This window comes from Zingiber officinale, chromosome 7A, assembly GCF_018446385.1.
Source record: "Zingiber officinale cultivar Zhangliang chromosome 7A, Zo_v1.1, whole genome shotgun sequence".
In the NCBI taxonomy this organism is placed as follows: Eukaryota; Viridiplantae; Streptophyta; class Magnoliopsida; order Zingiberales; family Zingiberaceae; genus Zingiber; species Zingiber officinale.
Genome location: NC_055998.1, coordinates 23187862 through 23215280, shown reverse-complemented (window position 1 = coordinate 23215280; position 27419 = coordinate 23187862). Strand labels below are relative to the sequence as shown.

General features: G+C 38.3%; 2 protein-coding genes and 1 long non-coding RNA gene across 4 annotated transcripts; 1 reads left to right on the top strand and 2 right to left on the bottom strand.

Moving 5' to 3' along the window:
- Positions 1-929: 929 nt before the first annotated feature.
- On the top strand, positions 930-5444 carry LOC122001167. 2 transcript variants are annotated; one of them, XM_042555772.1, is made up of 7 exons: positions 930-1080; positions 1151-1631; positions 3179-3370; positions 3455-3694; positions 4238-4455; positions 4641-4895; positions 5003-5444. In XM_042555772.1, the coding sequence occupies exons 2-7, from the start codon at positions 1181-1183 to the stop codon at positions 5258-5260; spliced, it is 1614 nt and encodes a 537-aa protein (XP_042411706.1). In that variant the 5' UTR covers positions 930-1080; positions 1151-1180; the 3' UTR covers positions 5261-5444. The 2 variants fall into 2 exon arrangements, with proteins under 2 accessions (XP_042411706.1, XP_042411705.1); XM_042555771.1 differs by having other exon boundaries at positions 948-1631.
- Positions 5445-6128: 684 nt separating this feature from the next.
- On the bottom strand, positions 6129-9622 carry LOC122001168. Its single transcript, XR_006117292.1, has 2 exons — positions 6861-9622; positions 6129-6786 (listed from the first exon to the last, which is right to left on the bottom strand). It is a non-coding gene; the product is annotated as an uncharacterized LOC122001168 (long non-coding RNA).
- Positions 9623-14022: 4400 nt separating this feature from the next.
- LOC122001166 (CTD nuclear envelope phosphatase 1 homolog) lies at positions 14023-20456 on the bottom strand. The gene is made up of 6 exons (XM_042555770.1): positions 19949-20456; positions 15700-15828; positions 15496-15616; positions 15317-15398; positions 14645-14798; positions 14023-14547 (listed from the first exon to the last, which is right to left on the bottom strand). The coding sequence occupies exons 1-6, from the start codon at positions 20255-20257 to the stop codon at positions 14413-14415; spliced, it is 930 nt and encodes a 309-aa protein (XP_042411704.1). The 5' UTR covers positions 20258-20456; the 3' UTR covers positions 14023-14412.
- Between the last annotated feature and the right edge of the window lie 6963 nt (positions 20457-27419).

Here is a 27419-nt window from a genome sequence, read left to right as displayed (position 1 = left end):
GGATCGACCTGTCAGAAACTGTCGAACTGACAATTCTAAATCATTAAACTGATAAATTTGAATTATTGAATAGACAATTCTGAACTATCAAATTGATAATTTCTAACCAAAACAAAATGTTGATTCCGAGCCATGGTAGACTTCATGGTCCCTCGCAAATTTTCAAAGGCCATCATTCATAATTGTAGTAACTAACCATGAGATAGAGTAGAAGCCAAATAAGCCCCATGTGCCATGTCCCTCTTCATTATCCCAATTTTACTCGTTTATAATTTTAAAAAATGGATATCTTGTAAATTAAAATAATAAACTGTATTATGCGTAGATAATATATCTGGTCCTTACCAATAATTAGAAGAAAAAAAATCTATACAAAATCCAATAAAATCTAACACTTGATTCGTTCGCCCCTTCTTTTACCATTAAATATACCCGTAACCTCCACCGCACTAGTCTCCATCATCGCTCTTTTCTCACCTAATCCTTTTCTGAAGTAAACATATTTTTTCCTTTCCTCCCTTCCAGCTCCATTCTTCTAATGTAAACAGTCCACCTCCAATAACTAATTATTCACTATCCACCGTCTCTTTCGCCATATCAATTCATCGTACGGCCAAAAACGACTCCCTACCGAACTCGCCGCCTGGCCGACGCCTAAACCGTGGACTGTGTCCTTTCGGCGGATCGTAGTCGGACCTGAACCTGTCATGCACGCTTAGTATACTGGGGGCGTGTTTCTCCCCTCTCAGGCGATCCGAGACCGGCAACCGAAGGTGGGCCCGGCCTCATCCACTCGCACATGCCTAAAGCGTAACCGTTACGCCGGTGATGACGGAGATCTTACGTGGACGCATCCTCGCTGTCGGTGCGGGAGCCCTACGCGGGTCTCCGCCGTCCAACCACTCGACGACACTGGCGAGTCGCTCGTCTCTTCTCTTTCTTTGCGCACTTAAGCGAGTAGTTGGTAACAGTAGTTAGGGAAACCGATCGAGAAGAAGAGGAGGAGGCCGATCTCCGTCCATGGAGGTCATCGTCCTCCGCTGCGGTGTTGCGTGGCCCTGAGTCGACTTCATCCACATAGTCGCTGCTCTCATCTCTCTATCGCCTTCCAGTAGCTTCTATTCCACGCTAATCTTCCACTCCCCCGCAGAGCGGCCGATTTTTGGTGGAGGCGGCGGCGATGTCGTCAGCGAGGAACGGGTTGGCGTGGCAGGAAGACCTCACTAGCATGGTGGATGACGCAGGGATCCGATACCGTGCCGGCGCCACGCCGGCTACGGCGGAGGAGGAGCCGGGCATGGGGAGTCTAGGCGAGAGCGTCTTCGGTAGAGGGTTTTACGGACCCTACGAAGAGGGAGGCAGGACGCGGGCGGAGGAGAATTTCAAGGAGAAGATGATGGGGTTCGTGATGGCCACAGGGGAAATGCTTCGGGAGCTTGGCCGCGGGTGCTGGGACATAGCGCAGCAGAGCCTCGAGGGCGTGGAGGAAACCTATGTCGGGAGGCAGGTCAGGGGGCATTGGGATGCGGTCTCGGGGCGGCTCGAGTTCTTGAACGAGTATCTACCAGAGGATCGCGATCCGGCTCAGGCTTGGCCGATTGTCATCGCCGTCTTTCTCGTCGCTCTTCTTGGTAATGAATCCTGTCAATATCAAAAGGTTGTTTGATTTCTTTCTTCCTTTCTTTGTTTTTTTAGTGATTTCATATAATTCTTGTTTATAGTTGCTTCGTTGTTAACCTGAATCTAAAATATTCGTTCCGATGGCACCAAACAAATATCTGCAATTAAAATATACAGTAAAGAAAAGATGAAATCTTTTATCCAAGAACTTCTCGAAAGCATTTTTGAAGTGCAAATTTTCAGTGTTTAACTATTTGTGTGTCAGTATTCTTGCTTTAGAATTCCTTTTATGAGAGTAGCAACTGTCCTTTCCTGGACCATCCATTGATTGCCTTGCTATTTTGATTTTTTGCATTGATCTATAAGTTTGTGTAAGCATTGCCTTGATATCAGTGGTATGCAGTAAATAGTTGTCATTTGCTCTTTCATCAACGCACATAGCAGAATCTCTACATTCCGCCATTTAGTCAAGGCGTTCAAATTTCTGTAGGTGTCTCCCATCCTTATCCATTTCATTAAAAAAATACGATTAGTTTCTTCATGCGCATTTCTTAATCTCAGTTAAAATTTGTATTTTTGCACTCATGCATGCTTTTTTTCTTTTTCTTTTTTGCATATGTCTAATTGTAATTATGACTTCCATATCTCTATTTTATGTTTTCCCTGTTTTAACATGAAAAATCGAACAATTATTTATTAATGTTTGCCACCTTTGAATTTATCAGTGGAGAATGGTGCCAAAAGTTTGATGGAAATATTTTCTTAAAAAAATAATCCAATTATAGTGTACGGGAGATGAAAACTAAAATTAGAAAATTTTCATGACCAAACAAGGCCAAAATGTAACTAAAATTTATTAGCAATGTAATTGCTATTACTCTATCCTTATTATCTTTGATAGTGTCAGGCACCTGTTGGGTACTTAAAGAAAATTAATATGTTCCACAATATCTTTGTACACGCTGCTCCAATTTTTCATGACAAACATGTTAGTGATAATTAGCCCTTGATTCAAACTTGCAATATGCCTCAAGTAATGAAGGCATGCCATGACCCTAATTGTTCTCTTATTTCTGTCATATATTGTTGCTTGGACACCGACACCCTCAATGGACATCCAATATCCCTAATGATTACTTGTTTAAAATTTACAAGTAGTCATTGGACACTACACCCATGTGATATTTGTATGACAATCTGAATAAACAGTCTTAGTGTTTAGCTAGTACATCTAATTTCTCATATCATTATGTGTTTGATTACTTCATTTTAGTGAAAATTGCAGGAATAAATTCTGTCAAAGATGTATTTTGATCCTCTCCAAGCAGACAATTTTAGTTCTTAACGACATGGATATTTTTTTAGTTTCATTATTTCTTGAAGTGTTTGCTAGTTAGTTGTCTCTTAAATGGTAATTGTCCTGATACTAAAGTTGCACCCATTATTTGGCTTCATGAAGACTTGCATTTGACTTCCATTCAATCCTTTTAAGAGGTATTGTTTTTTTTTACACATATGACCTGATTTCTTGTTTACTCTGGTCCAATATCATGTGCAGTACTAAATGTAAATAGTGGGATAGAGAATCCAGTTGAGCCACCAAAGAAACTGTATGTAGGTCCTCCTAGTGCTAGTCATATCCAACTTCTGGATGGCAGACATATAGCGTATCAAGAAAAAGGAGTTCCAGCTGAAAGAGCTAGATTCTCCATGATTGCTCCACATTCTTTTCTTTCTTCTCGTTTAGCAGGTACAATTTTTCCTTGTTTATTAATAGACTTGTCTCTTAAATTGAATTCCTAGTTTGATTTCATTTTGGTTCTCTCTCATGTAGGAATACCTGGCATTAAAGAGTCTCTGCTAGTGGAATTTGGTGTTCGTTTTGTTACTTATGATCTTCCAGGTTTTGGTGAAAGTGATCCTCATCCTGGCAGAAATCTCAACTCATCAGCTATGGATATGCTCCATTTGGCAAATGCTCTTGGTGTCATGGACAAGTTCTGGGTGTTGGGTTACTCGAGTGGAGCTATGCATGCATGGGCAGCCGCGCATTATATTCCTGACAGAATAGCAGGTAAGACTGTAACATTATGCGATCACACATCTGTTGACACTGAACTCAGATATTCAGTTCTGCAAATATTGGTTTTGCACATTGCAAAGTAGCAAAATAACTCCTCGGACATAGATCAAGTTTGTAAAGTATTCCAAGGATGACCATGATAGAATGAGACCTGAGTGTAACATTGTACAGCTTGATGGATATGTACCACATGGATTCTGTGATCACAATGACGGGCCCAATGACTCCAAAATTTTATTGTTGAAGTACTGAAATGGGACTTAGGTGTTAGAATATCTTGTGGATGTGCTTTTGCACATATAATGTAGACCTTTTATGTTCCTTCTCGAGCAGTAAATGTTGTCTAGATTGAGTAAAACATTTCTTCCATGTATCTTCACTTTCTTTTTTCTCAAAATTATAATTATTCTGGGAGTAAAACATTCATAATTTCTTTGGTGATTATATTCATTAGCAAGTGAATAAATTCTTATTCTATGTGGTTCAGTTTTGACTCTATTTTTTGTTCTGTCTCCAATTGTGCTTCCATTCCAGGTATAGCCCTGTTTGCTCCAATGGTCAATCCATATGACCCTAACCTCAACAAGGAAGAGTCGCGTAAACTTAGGGGCAAGTGGACTATGAAAAGGAAGATAATGTACTTTTTAGCTCGGAGGTTCCCTTCTCTTCTTCCATATTTCTATCACAGAAGCTTCTTGTCTGGAAAACACGGTCAGCCTGAGAAGTGGTTATCACTGACACTGGGTAACAAGGTACGTCAGATTTTGATTTCCGCCGCTTAAATCCATAGCATCTAGCCAACTGCGTAAAATCGTCACAAACATATTATTTTCCAGGACTACCACTTCTGAATGCTTATGATTTTTGTTTTCCAAATTGTCTAGGTTGTTTTCGTTTACACAAATTAAGCTTCCAACGGCTTGTGTTATTCACACAGGATAAATCTCTATTGGAAGAATCAAGTTTTAGGGAATTCTGGGAGAGGGACGTGGCCGAATCCGTCCGTCAAGGAGATGCCAAACCCTTCAAGGAGGAAGCTGTGCTACAAGTATCAAATTGGGGTTTCAGTTTAGCTGATCTTCAAGTGCAGAAGTGCCATCAGTGTGACGGCCTTCTTTCATGGTTGAAGTCATTTTATACTGAAGTTGAAAGGGAGTGGGCAGGCTTTCTCGGTCCTATTCACCTCTGGCAGGTCAGTTCACTTTCTACATTGTTAGACATATCAGTTCAACATTTTTGATATTCAGAATGAATTGTGCTTCCTGTGTTCATTCCTAACTATTTGAAGTGATACAACAGGGGATGAATGACTATGTGGTGCCACCATCATCGACAGAGTTTGCTCGACGATTGGTTCCGAGAGCGGTAGTGCACATGATGCCGGAGGAAGGGCATTTCTCCTATTTCTGGTTATGCGATGATTGTCACAGGCAAATACTATCCATTCTCTTCGGGGATCCTCAAGGCCCTCTTGCCAATGAATTGGAGATCGATGAATCGGTGAGTCAAGAATGCATGGAAGAAACAACATGGAATAATTCTACCGAACAGGAGTAGAAAAATGGATTACTTTCTTTTCTTTTTTGGTAAAAATAAAATAAAATTCGATTGCCACATTTTCATTTAACTACTCTTCATAGCCCGCTCACAAGGAACTTTTACAGCTTCTATTCTTTAATGGATTCGTGTCACTCAGTTTTCCAGAGCAATGGCATCTGGAATTTTACAGTGCAATTCATAATTGGCTGTTGGACTGATGAAATTAAAAAGTTCCGAAAAGAAGGTATGATAAAATAAATTATTTTTAAATAAATTTAATAATTTTTATTCATGAAGTTTAATTTTACACCTTATAATTCTATTAAAAATATGTATAATTGATCTTGAAAGAAACTTTGATATTCAAAATACCTTTGTGTGCTTTATTTTAGAATAAGGTTGCTCGAAAGTGATATAGCTTTGGTTAAAGCTTGTAAGAATAAATATATATTTTAAAGGTAGGTATAGTTTTAGTTAAAGTTGTTCCAAAGTGATAGTGGGGGTTAAAAGCTACTCTAAAATAGTGAATTTTGAAATTGTAAAAGCTGTCTTAAAGTGGAGCAAAGAAGAGCATTTTAGGTATTAAATTAAAAGTAAATATTATTTTAATAATTTTGTAAAAAAAAAACATCTTTTGATGATATGAATAATGAAAAATACCCTTTTTTTTCATTTTCTGTCATTTATTAATTAGAAATTTTTAGGTGAAAATTAAAATCAAGTTGGATTATTTTTTATATAAAAATTTTGATTAAAAAAACCCAGCGAGAAACTATTTAGTGGCGCTATAAACTAAACTTTTTATTTTATTTCGTAATATTAAATACAATCTTAAAAAATATTTTTAAAAATATATATATACATATATGTTGAAAGATAAATGATATAAAAAACCAACCGAATTTACACAGAAAACATAAAAAATACAAAATCAGTCACAAAGTGAAGTCATGCTTATCTCAGTATCATATTTGTCTCAACTATTTACTAGTTAAGATGGATTACCATGAAACAATGTAAATACAGCACAAACAGGTGAAGATAACATGGCCGAAGCTCCAGCCAAAATAATCAATCATCCTGTTCTACCCTTCTTGAACCTTCATGTTTGTACTCAGACGGATTACCCTCGTTGCTGCCTAAACCCTGGAATCGATATAATTGAATACGAATACTCTTCTGCAGCTCAGGAAAGTTGTCTATCTGCTTCACCTGACTATCTGGAATCCCATCCTCAACAACATAAAATGAGTCTCAGAAATGATTGACACTTTTTTCTTCAACAACGATAAGCTGACTCCATGTTCGCTTGGCCTGTTATAGAAACAACTTGATTAGCATCCTTAACATTCTTGGAACAAGTCATTTTTTGAAGAACCATCCATCTTTGGCAATGGAGTAATCGAAGACTCCATGTTCGCTTGGCCTGTAATAGAAACAACTTGATTTGAATCCTTAACATTCTTGGAAGTAGTCATTTTTTGAAGAACCAACCATCTTGGGCAATGTTGGTCTTCGTCTACTTTGGTAGGAGTAAGAACCATCTGTAAAGATGTGCAGCTAATAAGCAAGTTTTAACACCTAAACTCAGCATCACTGCATGATGAACATAACATACCTACATTTTTCATGGTTTCAATTGAAGCTGACAATAAGTCGAAAATTCCTGAACCAGACTCGCCTTGAGGGCATTAGTGAGTCTGAAAAGACGGACGTGATAATTCTTTTGTTTGAATTCAAATCAAACTTGTAAAATCAATAAGGACCAACACAAGTGTACTTCAATGCATAGAACTAGCATGACCCTTCGACTATGTGCATTCACCTCTGTTTAAGCTAAAATCAGAGATTTCAAGTCCTTTCAATCAAGACCTGTTGTCACCAGCATACTTTAAAGCTAGCAAAGCCTAACAACCAAAATCTCCTTGACCACCAAAGAACACAAATCAAATCTCATGGTCTCGATTGAAATCCTCAACTACGATCAACAAACCCAAAAAGGCTAAAACACATCCTGCTAATAAAGTTCAAAGAGCAAGATACTTCAATGTTCGAATTGTTGTGCTTCTGCATTTAGAAGACTTTTATGTCATTCACAAAAACTGGTCTATTTCAGCAAAGCATTTCTATGTTTTGAAGAACTCTAGCTACCTACAAGAGATGAAGCGGCTTTAGTGTACCAAAGGAGCTCAAAAATAGAGGAAAAAGTGTCATTTCTCCAATATTCTTCTTTGACTTTCAGCATTAGCAATTGAGTAGAGAATTTAAACAACTTTTGTTATAATTTTCTGTGTTTATTATCATCAAAGACCTAATTATTCAGACAATACTTTTACGGTGATCATTCACTCAACTAAACTATTTCAGCAAAAATTACAGCCATATCTACACCCCAAGCTTCATTGATGTTGTAAAGTTATTATAGAAATAATGAATACACAAGTATTATTACTCAAGAGCAATCATATGTCCGTCCAATAGATAATAAAATAAAAGTAAATAGATTAAAATGGGTTGGACATCTTCAAACACGACGAAGAGATTTTATAATTGAAAGAATCACATAGTGGAAGTTGTAAAGGGTAGAGAGAAATCAAACAAATGTTAGTCATAGTTTAAACAAATTTAGTTAATTTAAAAATTACAAATGACATAGTCTTTCATAGAGCTCAATGGAGGTATAAAATACAAATGACCTATCCCAAATAGCTAGGACAAACATGGTTAAATGGTGACGAAGATGACCATAGCTATGCCTACACCAATGAAATTCCTAATCAGATAAACCCTAAGCTTGAAGCTTGAATAGATCTATTAGCTTTCCCTATTGCATATGACTATTATTGAGATATTTCTTTTTCATTAAATTAATGTAATGACCTACCATATGAGTATGTCATTTTTTCGTGCATATTAATTGCATTCCATATGACATATGACGGTTTGCGTTAGACGAGTTTCAAAATATATTTTTTTTAATCTCGTCTTCTTTTGACCCCTCTCGTTAAGTAAGGTTGCATTTACAAGGCCCAACAAGTAACATTTTTTTAAACCATATAAAAAAGAGAAAAGCATCATGTACAAAAAGGGGAGAAGTATCTGCCAAGTAGGCGAGAGCGAAATATATAACTTGGTCTCTCTTGAGGCAAGAGAAGGGACCCATTTGTTTATTCATCCCCAATAGATCCGTTCGGCTGCATTCTACAATATCACTCTGTAAGTTTGTAGATAAAGAAAAATATTTCAATCATGATTTAATTTTGATCTAAGTTCCATTCTTGAACATAAATGTGATTTTGACTCTTGATTCAGTTTTATGATCGTCTTCCCTAATAAAATGATGAGATATCCAAATTAGGGTTTTTTATTTTTCCTAAAATTCTTGTCATTTTTTCGATCTAAAAAAAATTTGTAGCTTAGAAGCCTCGAGTTCCCATTTATAGTTATCTTTGAATGTTTTCCCAATTTTGTCGATCATATTGATAAAATAAGTTCTAGATCAGATCGAAGCGAATATATCCATTTTTGAGATGAAATTTATTTGCCTTATGGTTTTTCCTCTTTCTTTCTCTAAACTCTGGAAATCTTAATTAGGGGTATTTTCTCAATACTGTATCTTGCATGTCCATAACTAAAACTCTACATTAACTCTGCTTATTGAGAAGAATTTGTGTTTACAAGATATACATGTGTTCCTGATGGATTTGAACTTGGCTTATGTCTCTTTCTAGGTAGTATTGTTCATGTATTTGAAGTTGTCAAGTATCTTTGCCAAAAAAAATTTCTGTTCACCTAGATAGATCATGTTTGTGATCGTCAAAGTTTGATTAAAAGTTGTTTTAAATGATATTAATTCCAAACTCTGTTCCCTTTGCATGCAAAGTGATAGCTCCTGCATGCCATCTTTGTATCAACCATGTGGATTTTATGTCAACTTGATTTAGGGTATCTTTGTTCACATTAACTTCGTTGTGTGAGTCTATCGAGGTGTCAAATAACCATTCTCCCTGATTCAATAGTGATCTCTTTGTATTTAACAAGACATTGAGACTCCTCGATATAATGTGCTAATCAAGGCTCCTAATTAGGAATCGAAAGCTTGTACCATTCTTGCAGACACACTATTTGAAGAGAATATTTTTACACATCAGTCTGGACCTTCGAGTAGGCTTCAAGAATGAGACATTGGTAGATTTTCCTTTTCTTGAAAGATGGTTTGGGAGACATAGTTCGCTTTTCACGGATATATATGAAGCATTGTTTCTCTTTGCCAATGTGAAATTAATCCCTCATCACAAATTAACATACAACAGAACATCTTTTGTAAAAAAAAGATAAAGAGGCATTGCATTAGATTAACTACATATGTCTCTAGATTTGTATCATTATACAAACCAATATTTAAAACCAGTTATTCAATGCCATGCATGCTCATACTGACAAGGAAAATTAGAGGCACTGATGTAGGTAATTTCTTTTGTAGACTTCTAGTGTCAGCTTCTTTCCACCAAATTGTATTTCATCTAGAGTTGCATGAGGGTTTTAGCTAAAGAAGAGAATTTGTTGTGTGATGTGGTAGATATATTGGAGACAAAATACCAAAACCAGTTGTATTATTGTGAAAAAAGAACCACAAAACATGAAAAATGAGAAAAGATAATTTTGTTGACACAAGGATATGAAGCCAAATTTTGTTGTATGTTATTCCTTTTAGGATATACACAAACACATTATGATTGTATGAAGGGATTCAAGTTAGCCAACTATTAAGTTTCTTCTTTTGTTGTTTGTTTTCCCTCTGACAACTCATATTTAGCATTGAGAATAGTTATTGCTGACTTGTATTGCTATATCTAATTCAGTTTCCTTTATAGTAAGTATGCAGAGTTCAAGGTTAACTTATAGTTCTATCAGGAAGAATAATTGAAGTGCCAAAGCAGAACCTTGTGTTATGACATCGTAGATATATTGGAGACTAAATGTGGCTAGTAGTTTTATTGCAAAAAGAACAACAACAAACATGAAAACTAAGAAAAGATAATTTTGTTGACACAAGGATAAGAAGATTGTTGCATCTGTTATTTATTTTGGAACGTATACATATTCAATATTTTTGTATAAAGGGATTCAAGTTAGCCAAGAATTAAGTTCTGCAGTTCATGATAATATTAGTTTTATCAAGGCGAGTAATTGAAGTGCCGTTCAATATAATGAATCCTAAGTGTTCCTAATTTAACATGTTTGTTTTAGTTAATTTCTTGCATTAGTGCACATAATTCTACTGCATGAATCAAAGATGCTTTAATTGAATGTACAAGCAATTAATCTGAGACATGCATGCGTATACATATCTATCATATAGAGAGAAACTTGACAAAAGAAATTCTCTCTCTTCACAAACATTTTTTATTTCATGACTATAATGACAAAAAATAATATCCTAGATATGGACAAAATCTCAAGTGTATGGATCATTCTTGGATACAAAGGAAACAGCAGTACCACATTTCCCTTGGAGAAGAAATTAATCATATAGAAATCATCAATCCACAGTTCTAGTTTCATCTCTGTTTCATATGTTTATATTCTAATCCCAATCTATCCATATATAACAGCATTATAGATATAGATATAAATAAAATGCAATTCTCATTACTTCTACGTGATTTTACTTCTAATTTTGATATGGGTATCAGATTGTTCTGGTTGCAGCCCTAGCTACACTCAAGAAAGATGTCGAGAAGGGCTTCTACAGCAGGCAGCTCCACCCAAGGAAACCATGAACAACCACACCCTAACCCATTTGAAAAGAAGAAAAGAATAACAAGATCAGCAGGGTGTCCAGGTAGGAATACCCGTTCCTATTATCTTGTCCAATTGTGCCATCTTATTCTTAGCTAATATCAATCAATTATTCAAATGTGGTTTATGCCTTTCCTGTGGCTTTACTATTAGAATTTCCATAAGTTTAATTTGGGGTATGACTTTACTAACTTGGAGCTACATAAGATGTTCACTCAACAGCTCATATATATGTACATCATAATGACAAGTAGAACGACAAGAATTAGCTATAATTCATACAAATTTAAATATACATGCATAAATTTAGGATTTTTAAAGTTCAAGCTACGATTAGAATAGTAAGTAACCAAATTCATTTACTGAGCTATTTGTTTGATTTTCATGTGAAATGTATTCAGTATTTCACTGTTTATATGATCATCACAGATGATTCGGCATTAAAATTGATAGAAAAACTAAAATTTTGGATTACCAGATCCCGGTGCTGAGGTGGTGGCGCTGCAAGCAGAGGACCTGCTGGCCACCAGTCGGTACGTTTGCACAGTGTGCGACAAGGGCTTCCAGCGTGACCAGAATCTGCAGCTCCACATGCGCACCCACAACGTCAACTACGAGCTCAAGAAGTCTGGTCGCACGCCGTCGCGCCGCAAGTTCTACGTCTGCCCAATCCCCTCCTGTGTCTACAGCCACCGCTCCCGTGCGCTCAGTGACATCACCGGCATCAAGAAGCACTTCAACCGCAAGCACGGACCTAAGAACCTGAGATGCCCACAGTGCACCAAGACTTACGCCGTCGAGGCCGACCTGAAGGCCCACCTCAAGAACCACTCCCTCCGCCACTTCCGGTGCAAGTGCGGAGGAACATTCTCAAGGAAGAACAGCTACGAGGCGCATATTATGTTGTGCAGTGAGTCTTCAGAGGAGGAGGAGGAGGAGGAGGAGGAGGAGGAGGAGGGGGTTGAGATGCCGACCCTGACGGATGTCGGAGAATCAAGTGCTGCCGCCTCCAGAGGTCGTGCCTTTAACGAGAACTCTAGCCTGCCGGACATGAACGAGCACGTTGAGTGCCCTGTTGGAATCATTAATGATGAGGTGGCTCCACTCGGTGCTCCAACAATGGCGGAGCAGCATCCGAGCGAGAATCGCCAGACTAACAGAGATCAGGACGCCCGCGAGCAGATGAACCGCTTCCTGTCCTTGCTGCCTGATGACCCTAATTTGCTCCCTGTGCGTTTTACCGATCTGCTGAACGGTCGCTATGACGAGATCATTGGCTCCGTATATGGTAGCGGCGTGGATGGTCGTCCAGCGCCGCCTGCACCATCTGGAGCCAGCCACCCGGTGCCACCGCCAGCTTCGTCGCCCGATGGATTAAGAGAACAGAATGGCTCGTACGGTGGTTTTTTCTCGGGATCATCCTTTTCCTTGATGAATCCGACAGAGAAACCACAAGGATTTGGATCGAAGAATCATTCTTTGACGAACATGTGTCTCTATGGAACAGGCGAAGAGACATCTGTCCAAGCAAATTCCACAGTTAAAAATGATTTCTTGGGCATCACATCGGCCTCGCTAATGGAGGCTGGGAAGAAGAAGAAGAGTTACCCCAGCACCGCCAGCCCAATGCTTGGAAGTTTACCTTTCATGAACAACAACATAAGCCAGCAATTCCAAGCTCCAGGGTTCTCCGAATCCTCATACTCGACAGGTCTACAGCAGAAGGGAGTGCCCTTGTCCGGTCTGGATATGAACGCACCAATGAATCTCTTCCAGGCTCAGCAGCAAGAGCAGGCGTTGCCTCCGGCCCCCGTGCAGAGCTTCCTCGACCCAATGGCGAATCCAAAACTGGTGCCTGGGATCACAAATCCATTCTTCCATCAGCCGCAGGAGAAAAATCAAAGCGACGTGAGCCAGGGCGCCTTCTCGTTCCACCGCCGGGAAAGTGGCAACATTTCGTCGAACAAATCGCCGGCGCCATCCTTCCTGTACAATTTCGCACATAGCACCGACTCCAACTCGAGGCAGAAGGGCAAGGCACCCATCGACTACACTAATTACTTCCTCGGCTCATCCATGGCGCCAGGAAATTTTCCTCTAGGTAATCCAAATCAACCATTCATGGATCCGTTTACTTTGTCCTGCAATATTGGGCCAGGCGATGGGCGAATGATAGAAATGGGAGGACAGAACCAGACGAAGCCAACTGATACAATGCCTCCGCCTCTGATGAGGCAGAATGGGGAGGAGGTGTTCGTCGACGGGGTGACCATGGATCTGCTCGGGCTACGAGAAGGGGGCGGCCAATTCCACCAAGCGGAGGCGGCTAATTCGATACTTCCGGCGAACGACGGTGGCGAGGAGCAGATGGGGCACTTCTTCGGCGGTGCAGATGGATACCCGCGCCGCTTCTGGTGAGTCAGAAACAAGCAAATGGGAGGAAGAAAAGGTCTCTTTTTTATTGAAGCAAGCAACAACAAAGACATGGCAAAACTCAGCATTTTTATATCTTTTTGTGTGTTTTTTAAATTATAACGACTTTGGATTGTGTGTGGTTGCATATTTTCAAACTTTGATGAATTGTTCCGTGTTATTTCGTTCAAACTATACAAAAACCCTTTCAATGATTTGACAGATAATTCAGGTTTGATTGAATGGATGATGAATTTATTAGGAAGAATAAATGAAAGTTTTAAAAAAGTTATTTGGTTGGTGCGTTTTTTATTTTTTTATTTTTTATTTTTTAAAAGCACATGTTTCTCTTTTCCTTTAAAAAAAATAACTTTTAGAGATTTTCTAATGTCCCATAAAATACTCTCTTTTTCAAAAATAAAAAACATAAAAATATAAATCATATATTATTTTTTAAAAAATACATATTTTCTTGAAAATAAAAATGAAAACACGTAAACCAAACACTCTCTTATTCTTCTCAATACCATGAACAAAGAGCTACTTCATTCCGTCGACAAAGCACAAGCCATGAACACAAACCTACTTCATTCCGTCGACAAAGCACAAGCCGTTGAAGCAATTCAATTCCTTGCCAAAGATTGACGAGAAATAATATACAATACAAAATCAACTACACTCGGAATCTGAAATAATATCTTCCTAAACAAGCATAATGCTGAACATTCTACGATCAGAACACCTAGAATTGAATATTTTTTTCTGGAAATAACAGCTATTGACCATTTCAATCTCAAAATTCTTCCTTTGAGCAATAAATCTTCGTCCTTCACCACTCTTTGTCGCTCGGGAGACTCAAGCAAGGACCCTTCAATTAGGGTTCCTGTGTGTGTAGATTAAAAGCACATATGCACATCCCCATAAAAGGTGCTTTGAGGTAGAAATCTGATGGCATCTCACAGACTAGGGTTTCTGATGGGAATTCCTTGATGTTCGAACCATTCAGGCATGCGGAACTTTTCGTATAGAACAGGTCTGACATCCTTCTGAAGCGAAAGTTGCTTCAGAAGGGGAAGAATGGCTTCCATAAGCTGGAAGCAAAGAACACATTTAGTTCAATGGGTCATGTGTTTAGGAAATGGAAACTGCATCATGAAAGTGCATAGGTATCACAATAAGTTGCGTTACCTGGTTGTCGCATGGCTGTGCTGCAAAGAATGGCACGCATGGTACTCCATTGAACGGTTGAAGCAAGAAGCTAAATGGATTGTTATCGACGATGACAGTGCGAGAGAGATCTTTCGATACACAAGTAAGATCTTTGACATGTTCTCGGTATTCCCTGTCACATTAACAGATTCCAATTACTGATACAGAAATGTATCAGTAGCATACCAAGCAATATGTGATTATAGTCACATATAGGCATTTATGAAAATTCTACGTGCCATATGCAATTTTTATAAAGAAATTTAAGCATTGGGCAAACATACAAGTGTGTTTATCCCAACTATTCGGGGTCAGCTTACATGGATCTTCATTGAGGTCATACGATGAACAATAAGTTGAATTTAACGAAAAGATAGATCATTTATGATTCAGTGATTTGTGTTAAACAGAATCTGAAGAATAACCACCCCATGAAAAATACCTGCGACTTTCTCTCTCTCACTGGCTATCTTTCAATCAAGGAACAAAAAATGTCTTCAAGGAATATTACCAAGTACCATTTGAATATTAATGGCTAGAACTAAGATGATATTTGACTTCGACCAACAACACTTGAGATATGACCACAAGCACCAGATAGATCATTTTTAACTCAAAAGATGCAAACTCATGTCTAAAACTTTCACTTACGTGCTCACTGTCGAAGGCCTGTAGAGCCGATGAGTTAATTTTTTATCAACATCTATTCTGTCAATAACAGGACTGGCATAACCTGATGCAAAAGAGAATATAAAATAATTATATTCAAAAGAAAAAAGTTGGCAAGAAGAAAAAACATAGAGAAGAAAACTAGCACCAAAAAGTACAACCTTCAAGGCCAGCAGTGAAAAGAATAAGATCTGCAAATTCACTGCACTGTTTTAGGAATTCACACAAACCAGGGCGTTCAAAAACAGTGACATGATTGATCTTCGGTCTTCCATCAGCATCCTTCAATATTTGTCAGCAAAATTACACATGGACCTTAAGATGATGTTAAAAAAATAAAAATAGCCAATTCATAACCGAGCAACCTTTTCTGAAGATGTACATTCTAGTTCAAAGCACTTTAGACCTGCTTCAATGGCCTGCATACGAACTGCAGATGGAAGGCTGGATGTTTCGTATGCACAAACTAAAGTCTCATCCAAATCAAGTACAACCTACACATATTAAGACCCTGACCTTAAATGAGCCAGTGACTAAAAAACAATAAACAAAATATTCTCAATGGCTACCATATGCTTTTTAATGAAATTCATGAAATTGACTGGTAAAATTAAACCCGTTAATAAAAGTTAGACGAAGACATTTCAATGAAACGGTAAAAAGATTTTTTTTATTCACCTCAGGAATCTCACAGAGCACATCTATGAATTCATATATTTTCTTAACCAGAAAGGGCATTGTTAACATTGGCAAAAGAAGCAAAGTACAAATTGAACATTCCAATATTAATCTCAATCTGCAATCCTCCTTATTTTTCCATCATAGAAGGATTTATACTTTCATAGAAATTCATAGGTTTAAACAAAAGGGTATGGGATATGCTTCTCTCATCTACCCTTTCTCCCAACCTTACTTGTTTTGACGACAACAACCAACAACCAAACCTTATCCCACTAAGTGGGGTCGGCTTAGCCTTAATTCTTTGTCGTATAAGGAAAAAGAAAACAGGGAAGCAAACAAGAATTATGGTGATCTAACTATATTTTCCAATTATTTAGAAGGTTATTTGAACTTGAGTTTGAAGAGGAGAATCCACATATCAAAATCAGTTATGGAATTGGACTAGGAATTGAAGATAAAGTGGAAGGACGAGAACGCAGTTTCACAGGAAAATTCAGGAGTTTATAATGGCAGCATAAGAAAGGAAAAATCTACTACTAAGAATCTAGTAACCGACCTAAAGGTTTCAAAGTTTTCTTTGATTCAATAGAGGACCATAAGCACAACAAAACAATGAACATCTACTTGTTCTGTTTCGTACAATATTGCTCAGCATGAGTACTTATTGTTGCCGGATTAGCAAAGCATGCTTTCTGCTGTAGCACTATTTTAGTGAGCATAAAAGTTCTTCTCAACAGTGTGGGAAGGAATACATAAAAATATATGCAATGTTATGAATTACAGCAATTTCAAAGTACCAAACATGAACCAAAAACTCTTAACTTTGGTAGGAACACCTAGTGGCAACATCTGTTCTTAACTATATCAATCAGCATTTTGGACACAGTTTGACAACACATCACTGCAGCAGCATATGATGTCTTTACTTGCGTAAAAATATAGTTCTTGGTTCTTGTAGAAAATGCAAACATTTTAGTAACCGTAAGTCAACTCAGCTGATGCATTTTTTAGTAAAACCTGCCATTCCTCTTAGTTATTTCATTCTATGGTCATTAACCAGCAATGCTAGTTTCAGTTTAAATCGAGACCAGCTAAATATTCGGGGATATCAAACCAGTTGAAGAAAAGAGCGACCAATCATTATCCATTTCATCATCCCCGCATCATCGTGGCCCTGTCGTTTCAGATAATATTCGATGGCCTATCTATGTTTCCCAGTGTATTGACAAGTTTGCAGATAACTGTGCAGTATTGCAGATAATATTCGATGGCCTATCTCAATGAGTGTTTTGTAAGTTTATTGACATTTATATGCACTTCTTCCCATATATTTTCCAAAGTTCTTAGATAAACAAACACATTATGAGCATAAATGATTCAAATTCCTAAATGTTAGTTACTTGAAGTTCACTCAACAAATAAAAAACGATTGGCCGAAAGAATTCAAGTTCACGAAGCTGAGCTTGAAACATCTAATGATTGGTATAAGTAAGAACAAGAAGTTAACACTTGAGAAGATACTGGATGAGATGGCCTGCATTGATGAGAGTACCAACAAACTTGATTGGCTTGAACCAAGTCAGCATAATGATCAAGATCAAGCCCAATTTAGTAGAAAGTCTATGAATAAAAACAATAACCTTAATTTGGGATGCTACGGGCGGACCCGAGTATGACATGGCAGTCAAAGTCAAGGTGATGTGCTAGTCAAAGTCAAGATGACGTAACAGTCAAAGTCAAAGTCAAAGTGACGTGACAGTCAAAGTCAAGGGGAGGTGGCAGCCAGCGTGTCACTCTCAACAGGACTTTGCTCTTCGCCCAGCGCTAAGACCTTCAGTACAAGGACGGCTAGTTCATGATTTGATTGGACCTAGGGGACCTAGTGCTCCGTTCCTATATTAGGACATCCATAATATATCTGAGCATTCGATAGCCAACCGAGTTTAAGAGATGTCTGACTTACCACAGAACCGGCCGATCCTACGGCCGATCGGAGTAAGGGGAGTCAGCTTCCCACTCAGTATAAGTCTTTCAGCATATAATCGGACAACCCTATTACCGGTCGACCCTATGGGTTTCCTCACATGACCGTTCTCCTTCATATAGCCGGTCGGTAATAATGTCGTACAGCTCAGCATGCCGATCTCCTATACGTACAGAAGATAAAAAGTGTAAAACAACTCTCCTTATAACACGACCAGACTTCCAATCTTAAGTTCTCACTTCAAAGGCAAGTCTACTCTTATATGGGCGATCAACTTAAAGTACCGATCGAATCTCTTAGGACTCGATTTCCTATTTCTCATAGGCAAGTATCCCGGTATATGGTCGGTCGGTTATAAAATCGACCGGATCTAGAGGACTTAGTTTCATATTACTTCTCGAGCATATCTCTAGCATCACCTAGTGCATAACCAAACGACTTAAGGAAAGGATAGTTATACGTTGGTCGATTTAAAGATTCGGTCGGGCTACACTCAGCAGACAACATGGTCAGAGAATCATAACAACATGTTAGAATAACAACTATTTTGTAAAAAATATTCCTCTATTGTAATATGAGCATTCACTAGAACTTTCTTCGAAGGTGATTACACTTCCCATCAGCCAACAACTTATGACAACATATTCCTTCAGTCGTTTAATGGCGTAAGTTACAAAAGTGGTGCACACGAGTAAAGGAAGATTCCTCGGGCGGTGACTATACACCTCCTAGGTTGTACATATTTCCTTACTCGATAATTTATGACACCCGACATTCTCTGTCACCTCATGATTGTGGAGGTTATGAAAGGTGGTATAAGGAGGGATTTTCTTCGATGGCGAGTTAAGTGAAATCATATCAAGTTACTCTCAATTATGCTCAACTATCCACACTCGTCTACTATCCTAATTTCTGCTCTGTCAGCATATTGACTTGAGCGTCAGCCTACGCCAAAGACCCCTCCCCTAGTTTTGGCACATCTTGTTTGCTATCTTTGGTGGGTGTAGAGAGGAAAAAGAAGCCCCTTTTTCTCTAATTCCAAGTCTTCACGCAGTCAACAACGCAACCACCTGCCCAGCGCACCATCTCTCCAGTATTCGGACAGGACCCGACCTCGACTTCTCAACCAGGATTTCCCGCATTGAATTCTACCCAGGATGTTGTAGTCCTCATCGTTTAAGGTTTGTATCCCTGTCAACATTCAAAATCTAGCTCGTGATGTCATCCCATTTGATAACTCCATTACAAATGAAGACTTCCTATTTGGATTCGCTTGTGAACCTTAGTAGCCCTTTTTGTTTGATAACAAAATATCTTGACCAACATGATAAATTAACTATTAACACCATATTACCAAAATCTTTAGTACAAGTTAATTATGGAAGATTAACCTGAACCTATGAATCAATGCAGCTCAAATCCTCTTGTGAGACAAAATCAAGTTGCTATAGTATGGACAAATGATTGATATGCAGAAGAAACAAGGGATGATGAGAACATTTTGCCATTTAGTTCGGAGAATCACTGGGTATATAAAACTTAGGTAAATATTGAGACTTCATAAACATGTCAGTTCATAGGAAGTCTTTCTAAGACCTTCATTGGAGATCCTAGGCTATTAATTTCACTTCATTCGCTACTTTGCTTACTCCTTCAAACCTAATTTTATCAATTCATCAAAATACCTGCATAGCATCTCTAAATATCGGTAAAGACTAATTGCACACTGGGATATAAATTCAAGAAAAAACAGAACTTCGTCTTTGGTTTTATCCCTAAAAACCACGGGACGGCAAGCGACGAGTCAAAGGCAAACAATGTCACCATATTTCCTATGCAATCCATGAAGAAACTTAAATAGATGGCATATCTCGACAAATCTACTTAAAAAAAAAAATTCTTCACACCAAATAGTCACAAACTAGTTTCCCGATCAAAAACAATCATACCGTGAGCCTATTAAGGAACTCCGACGAGGTTGCAGCGGGGAGGGGCTGGGCGTCGGTCAGTTGATCCACTGCTAGAGGCATATAAGCCGTAGATGCGGCGGACGGTGAGAAGAGGAGGCGGTGTCGGAGGCCGACGAAGGAAAGGAGCTGTGCCCACGACGGTGTTCCTCGCAGGATCTGAAGGAGGAGGCGAAACAGGATTGCAACCCAGTTCACCAGCGCACGCCACACCTGGACGCTCTTTCCCGTCGTGGTCGCCGCCGCGGTGTGCCCCGGAGGGCATAACTCCGCCTGAGCCAGCTCGGCCATCACAGCAACGCAAGGCGACCGGGAGGGAAGGCGCTCCGGCTCCCGACTGGCCTCTACGGAGCGGTTGCTCCTACAACGGAGGAGGTGGTGGAGGAGAGCGACGACGGCGGAGGAGGTGGTGGAGGAGGGCACCGCGGGCGCGCACGTGCCGTGCGTCGCGTACAACTGCTAAATATGCGGGTCGGGGACGCCGGTTAGTGTGGCTGCCACCGTATCCGCGTCAAACTTTGTGATCAGTGCAAAAGCCCTTTGAGACGGACGGTTCTGGAGCCTCTCCTTTACTTTCGATTTCCACTTTTTCTTTCAATTTTCTTTTTTACTTTTTTTTTTTTTGTCCTTTTTTCATGCGTAGAGAGAGTAGAAGCAATCGGTCAGATTATCTGATATGACGCAATAAATACAAATCAAAATGAAATTTAACTATTCCTTTTAAATGTGGTGGGACATCAAGCGAGATGGGCTTATGGAGATGTGTCAGCTTTTAATTTAATTTAAAATTTAAAATTTAAAAAAGGAAAAAAAAATGCAAATGGAGTTGCACATGCAACACGGACAGCTAAATTATGAGTACCAATGTGATTATAATTGAAATTAATTTCAGATTATATAATTGGATTAAGGCACAAAGCCCTATGCTCATTCCATGGATCACAGATCATGCTTTGATTAGTATAATAATATCGCATAGATTCATGTTGTGAAGATTGCCAGAGATTTTATTATGGGAAACACGTGTTGGAGACTAAAACAAATGGGACCCGGTTCAAATACTTCAAATGGGTCTTAAAACCTTGGGCCGTCATTTATTTCCAAGCCCATTAAGGCAAATATAATTTAGGACGAATACAATAAAATAATTTGAAATTATATGCAAGGAAATAACATAATTAATTATAGTCGGATTACATTGCCCTTCTAAATTTAATAATTTTAGAATTTTTTTTATATATAATTAGTAAAAAAATAATAGTAGGAGAACCGCAATATTTTCTAGAGAAGATGAACCTAATTTGACATTGAAATTTTAGCTAAATTATGAGTGAATTGAACTAATTATACATTCATCTATATGTAGTTTTAGCAAGTAGGTTAGAAAAATAATAAATTAGGGTTTGCCAAAGTTGGTGATCTAGCTCCGTTTGGTTTCCTAACTTCTTTTGAATTGATATGATATGAATCTGATGGTTGACACCAGTCAAATAATATTAATCAATATACATTGTGATAATTAATAAACATTGAATTATTGTGGTGGCAATTTCTAATTTGAACAGTTGAACCTATTTCACTATACCGTTGGCAAGTTAAACATCCCCGATAATCATAATAAATAAATATTTTTATGATTATTATTTTTAGTGTATATATAACCATTTTAATTATCATTAACATAAGCACTACGAATAAAAGTTAGATGGTTCCACGGATTGACACAGTTAATTAATATATGAAGTGTTGTTGTAATAAGTTACGTGGTTAATTTTTGATGTATGTAAAATATATTATGGATCATCTGACCCTTCATGTATAACGTCACTATATTAGATAAAACTATCATAATTTATCTCTTTTCTAAATTGAATGTAACAGTCTTGAAAGGGCTCGAGAGTGAGAGTTATGGACAAGAGTTAAACAATGGCTCTACTTTTGCTACTCCAATTTGCATAGTGGAATAAGTAGTAATTAATCCACTAAACACATCACACTCGTATGTTTGATTAATTGTGGTAGAGAAATGTGAGTAGTTATAAGGCTCCACCATCGTTGTCAAATAGCCTCCCACTACACTAATCCAAATTGTGCTCTAAAACTTTAATTCCTTTCATCACACCCGCATAATTTACTATATATATAACGTCAATATGTATACAATAACATGGATAAATGATACAAATTAGACCAAACCATGCCATCGCTCAAGCCGTTTTCAAACATCTACAGATCGGATCTTAGATATAATGCATTGTAGATTTTTTTTTTTTCTAATGGAATCAAAAATCTAGGACATTGATTATTGGATGAAGAGCTACTTGTACTTCTATATTTATATGATGGTCAATTTATATAGGATTAGACCATCTATCTTCAAAATTAATTGGATCGGAAACTCAGATATACTTAGCAAATTATCCATATTCCTACCAAGAAATGTATTAGTCGGATATTTGATTATTAACTGATCCAATAAAATTTGATCTTGAAATGGATCAAATGGGTCGTAAAATTAATAGGAAAAAGATTTTTTATTAAATCTAAGATATTTTTTAACAAAAATATATTAAAAAAAACATGCATCAAATTTATTTTTTATATTATTTTAATGCCACCTAATGAAGTCGCCCCGTTGTGTCATGTAAACTCATCTGGATATTATAAAAATGTTAGAGGTGGCACGTGGTTATTTTTATAGCAAAAATTGGATGGTAAATGAACTTTTATTTCACGAGCAATTTAATATTTATTTTGATGAAATTAATTTACAGTCGCTCAATGGAAAAAAAAAATCAAATAAAGAAGAACAATAAAATCAAATAAATAATCTTGATTCGTTAATGTTTATAAGGAAAGTTCTTAACAATTATATATATATACCACAAAGGAAGGGGTCAATGGCACGGAAGAGTCAAAAGTCCGGCCGAGTTAGGAGGAAGTCAAAGGTTCGGCCGAGTTGGGAGGAATTGGTTGCTCTTGTAGAAGAATGAAATATGTCAAAATTTGAGGAATGTGCTTAGTTTTAAATGACATAAATACATCAAGATATTAGAGAAATGTCAAAATTAGATTTTGACATTTTTTGGGGAAATAGTGGGCAATCTAAGTTTTAAACTTTTAAGTTAGTTAAGGTTAAGGATACTTAGATAGATAATCTAGGTATTTCTTTTATACTAATTTGTCATGCGTTGTTTGCCCAACATATGCCATGACATCATATTTTGTATTCATATTTTATTATGAAAAATACAAAAATACCATGTCATGTTATACATACATCATATAGTTATAGGAAATTTTCTTTTGAAAATTATTTCTTTTTGATGTATGTCATAACATATCATGCACTATTTTAATTCCTTGCAATTTAAGGACAAATGACATTTATTAACAAGTAACATCCTTGGTGGATGTTCACAACTCAAGATGCCTAAGTAGATATGCATGATCCCTAGATTAGGGCAAAACCAAAAGTTTACATCTCACTAAGAACTTTAAGGTGACTTGTATGTGGTTTAGTACACATTAAATACAAGTGAGATGTTAGGATGATAAACAAAACTCAATATGTTGATTTAGTGCATTCTTTTGAGTTTTAAGTTCATCAAACACATAGTTATGTGTTTTCCAATCATTGGGAAAGCTAATGTACAAGTCATGTGCATTGAGCCCAAAGAACATGGTTAGAAATTGGTTTTGAAAATGATTTCAAATATGTTTTGGAAAACCTTGGTGAAGACTATCTTTTGATAGTACTCATCATTGAAAAGTTAGACACAAACTAGAAGAAAACACTAAAGTTTTTACAAGTTTTCTAATTTGTGTCAATCTTGGAAAATATGACGTATTTTCTTAGAAAATTATTTTTCCATGATAATATATGCTCTAAAGAATGTCTACATGAATTTTCATTATTTTTCAAATTTTGTAGAATTTTTGGGGAGTTTCTGAAATTGACTGAAAGTGAATTTCAACAATTTCAGAGCTTCAATCGATCACCCGATCGATTGAAGTGCCTCAATCGATCGGGCGATCGATTGAGAAGGCATCTCTCGCGAGCAGAAGCTCGCTGGATCGATCCACCGATCGATCCACGCAGTCTGAATCGATCAGTGGATCAATTCAGCAGGGTTCAATCGATTGGGACCCAACTCCAATCGATTGGGGATGCTGATTTTGGCTGGGAAAGCCTGATTTCAGCATCTTGAACCACCTTTAGTCTAGATAATCATTCCTAACCCCTCAAAACACATTTGTATACATTTAGGGGGAGTTTTCATGGTGAAAACAAAGATGGATTGGTTAAGAAAGACCAAATAGAGGTTTAAGTTGAGATTTGGTTTCAATATTGAATTTTTGGACCTCAAAACTTCTAAATTTGGGTTTTCTAAAGGTTTATGGATTCCAAGTCATTGTTGGTGCAATGACAGAAGTTACGTGCATGTATTTAGGGGGAATTACTCTTTAAGGACATGAAAATTTATTTTTCATACACTTTGGAAGGTGGTTAACCTTCTTTAGCGAAAATGCTCAAGGTTGGACATTTGACTATAATGAAGAGTGGATATCTTCATTATTCATGTGGTGTTTGCTCACGGATGAGCATTTAATGACAATGAAGGGTATGTGACCTTCATTTGAATCGTGTGTGAATATACCAAGTGGTATATGTTCAAGGATGAGCGTTTAGAATAATGAAGGGTATGGGACCTTCGTTATTGTGTTGTGAACAACGAGTGAAGTTGTCAACAACGTTGGGTAACTCTTCAGGGGGAGAGTTTTTGATGTGTGCCAATAGGGGGAGAATGTATGGTTAAGTTAGGCTTTCATTACCTAAAGAGGGAGTTTGCCCTCTAGAACAGGAGGAGCATGAAGGAAACCATCATTCTCATATTGGCATGAAAGGAGTTGAGGTTATGGGATTAGCCTAACTTACAAGTGGTATTGTCAAACATCAAAAAGGGGGAGATTGTTGGTGCAATATTCCCTAGGTCAGGGTTGACATGGTTGATCGAGCTTGAATTGGGTCAAGCTCGAGTCTTGATGTTTGATAATACATGGAGACAAGACATGGAGATTGCAGGTGCAATTGCTCATGTGGTGAGATTGTGAAGGAGAGTCAAGTAGGTCAAGGTTGACTGGATACTTGACAGGAAAATCCTAGTGAGTGAAGCTAGGTGAAAGTCCCGGTGAGTGAAGCCGGTCAGCTGGAAAATCCTGGTGAGTGAAGCCAGGTGAAAGACCTGGTGAGTGAAGTCAGGCAGAAGGAAAGTCCTGTTGAGTGAAGTCAGGCAGAAGGAAAGTCCTGGTGAGTGAAGCCAGATGAAAGACCTAGTGAGTGAAGCTAGGTAGTATGGAAAGTCCTGGTGAGTGAAGCCAGGCAAATGAGAAGTCCTAGTGAGTGAAGCTAGGAAGAAGGAAAGTCCTGGTGAGTGAAGTCAGGCACAGAAAATCCAGATGGATCAAGTTTGATCAGACATCTGGTGTTGGGAAGCCCAAGTAGGTCAAAGGGATTGACCGGATACTTGGCATGGGAAATCCAGGTGGATCAAGGTTGATCGAACACCTAGTGGAGAAAAGTCCAAGTGGGTCAAAGGGATTAACCGGACACTTGGTGAAGGAGTTCTAGCAGGTCAAGGGTGACCGGATGCCAGGCATGATGTACCAACAGGTCATGGTTGACCGGATGTTGGTTTAGGGGACTTTGGACTTGTTTTTGGGCAAAAACAAGGGCTGGATCGATCAGCCGATCGATTGGCTCATGCCCAATCGATCGGCCGATCGATTGGGAAAGTCCCCGCAACAAGCCTCCTCCCAATCGATCAGTGGATCGATTGGGGAGAAGTGTCGCGCAAATAGAAAGCCTCCCAATCGATCAACCGATCGATTGGGAGCCTCCGATCAATCGGGCGATCGATTGGGAGGTGCGATTTCGCACGATAAGCCTTGGATCGATCAGCAGATAGATCCAGACAATTCCCGAGAGCACAGAGGTGCTCTGGATCGATCGACCGATCGATCCAAAGCCTTTCCGATCGATTGGGAGCAATCCAATCGATCGGGATTTGACCGTTAGCGCAGGATATAGCTGTTGGCGTGCGTTCGTTTTCGTAAGCACTTCCAGAACACACGGCTTCGATTTTCTTATCTTCACCGCATCTCCACAGCATCTCTCTCAGGTTCAGATCGCCAGTTCTTGAAGGTTCTTGGAGGCTTGTGCTGGTGCATATCCAAGTCAAGAGGCGAGGAAGAAGTTAAGGTTAGGGTTTCGTGTGTAAACTTGTAAGCTTTTGCTTGTATTTTGTTTTCCCTTTCCTCCTTCTTGTACTGAGAGCTTGTAAGGCTTCTCCGCCTTCGGTAGTTACCGTAAAGGAGAGTTTTCATAGTGGAGGGTGCGTGAGTGTATGGATCCTTGGATTAGTCACCTCTTATTGAGGTGGATACCAAGTAAATCCTTTGTGTTAGCGTTGTATGTGTTGTTTCTTGTATTTCCGCTGCATATCTTTGAAGAAACAAGCAACGACGAGCACGAGATCGCGCCGAGCTATTCACCCCCCCCCTCTAGCTACATATTTGGGCCAACACTAACCAGATGAACTAACAACCAAATCAGGATTATCGCTAAGAGAATCAAGTCCACCATCACTAATATCCAAATGAATTTTGGTACTTTGATTATTCCCGGATTATGCCCATGAGAAGTATTGTGTTCACTTTCAATTGTGAATGATAAACTAGTATCAGTAGTTACCCACTTTTGCTATCCATGTTGCCCGCATCTATAATACCATTTTCCAGGATTTTTGGTTGATCTAGAAACACATACAAATGTTCTTTGTCTGTAGTTCCTACATGTTACATGTTGAAATCTCGTATTATCGATGCTGTTATAACTTGATGATGCCATGAAATAACAACATAATAAACAAATTTTCATTAATTGGATTATATCTCAATAGCTAATATTCTGATCTATTATATCTCAATAGCTAACATTTTGAAACAAAAGAGGAGCAGAGAAGCCACAAAACTTTGAAACCATACATTACAACAACATAAATTCAATGCTCCAGATTGCCATACACCTGACGACACGTCCATTAAATTTGCAAGGGAGAATAAGTAATATTCATCAAACAACTAGTTAATCAGAAGAAGCTAAGTTTCGCGAAGATTTAAAAAAATTAAATTTGCAAGGGAGAATCCCTCAGCTCAATCTCGAACCGGCCCTCTTTTTGATTTAAAGCATCTATGTGTTGGTGCAATATCCCTCAGGTCAAGACTAATCTGGTTGACCAAGCTTGAGTCTTGGTTTGAGTTTCGATGTTTGACAATGCAGTTGTTCATTTGGGGAGATTGGTTGGTGCAATTCCCCTCTGATCAGGGTCTGATCAGGTTGGCTGAAGAAGAGTCAAGTAGGTCAAGGTTGACCAGATACTTAACTGGGAAG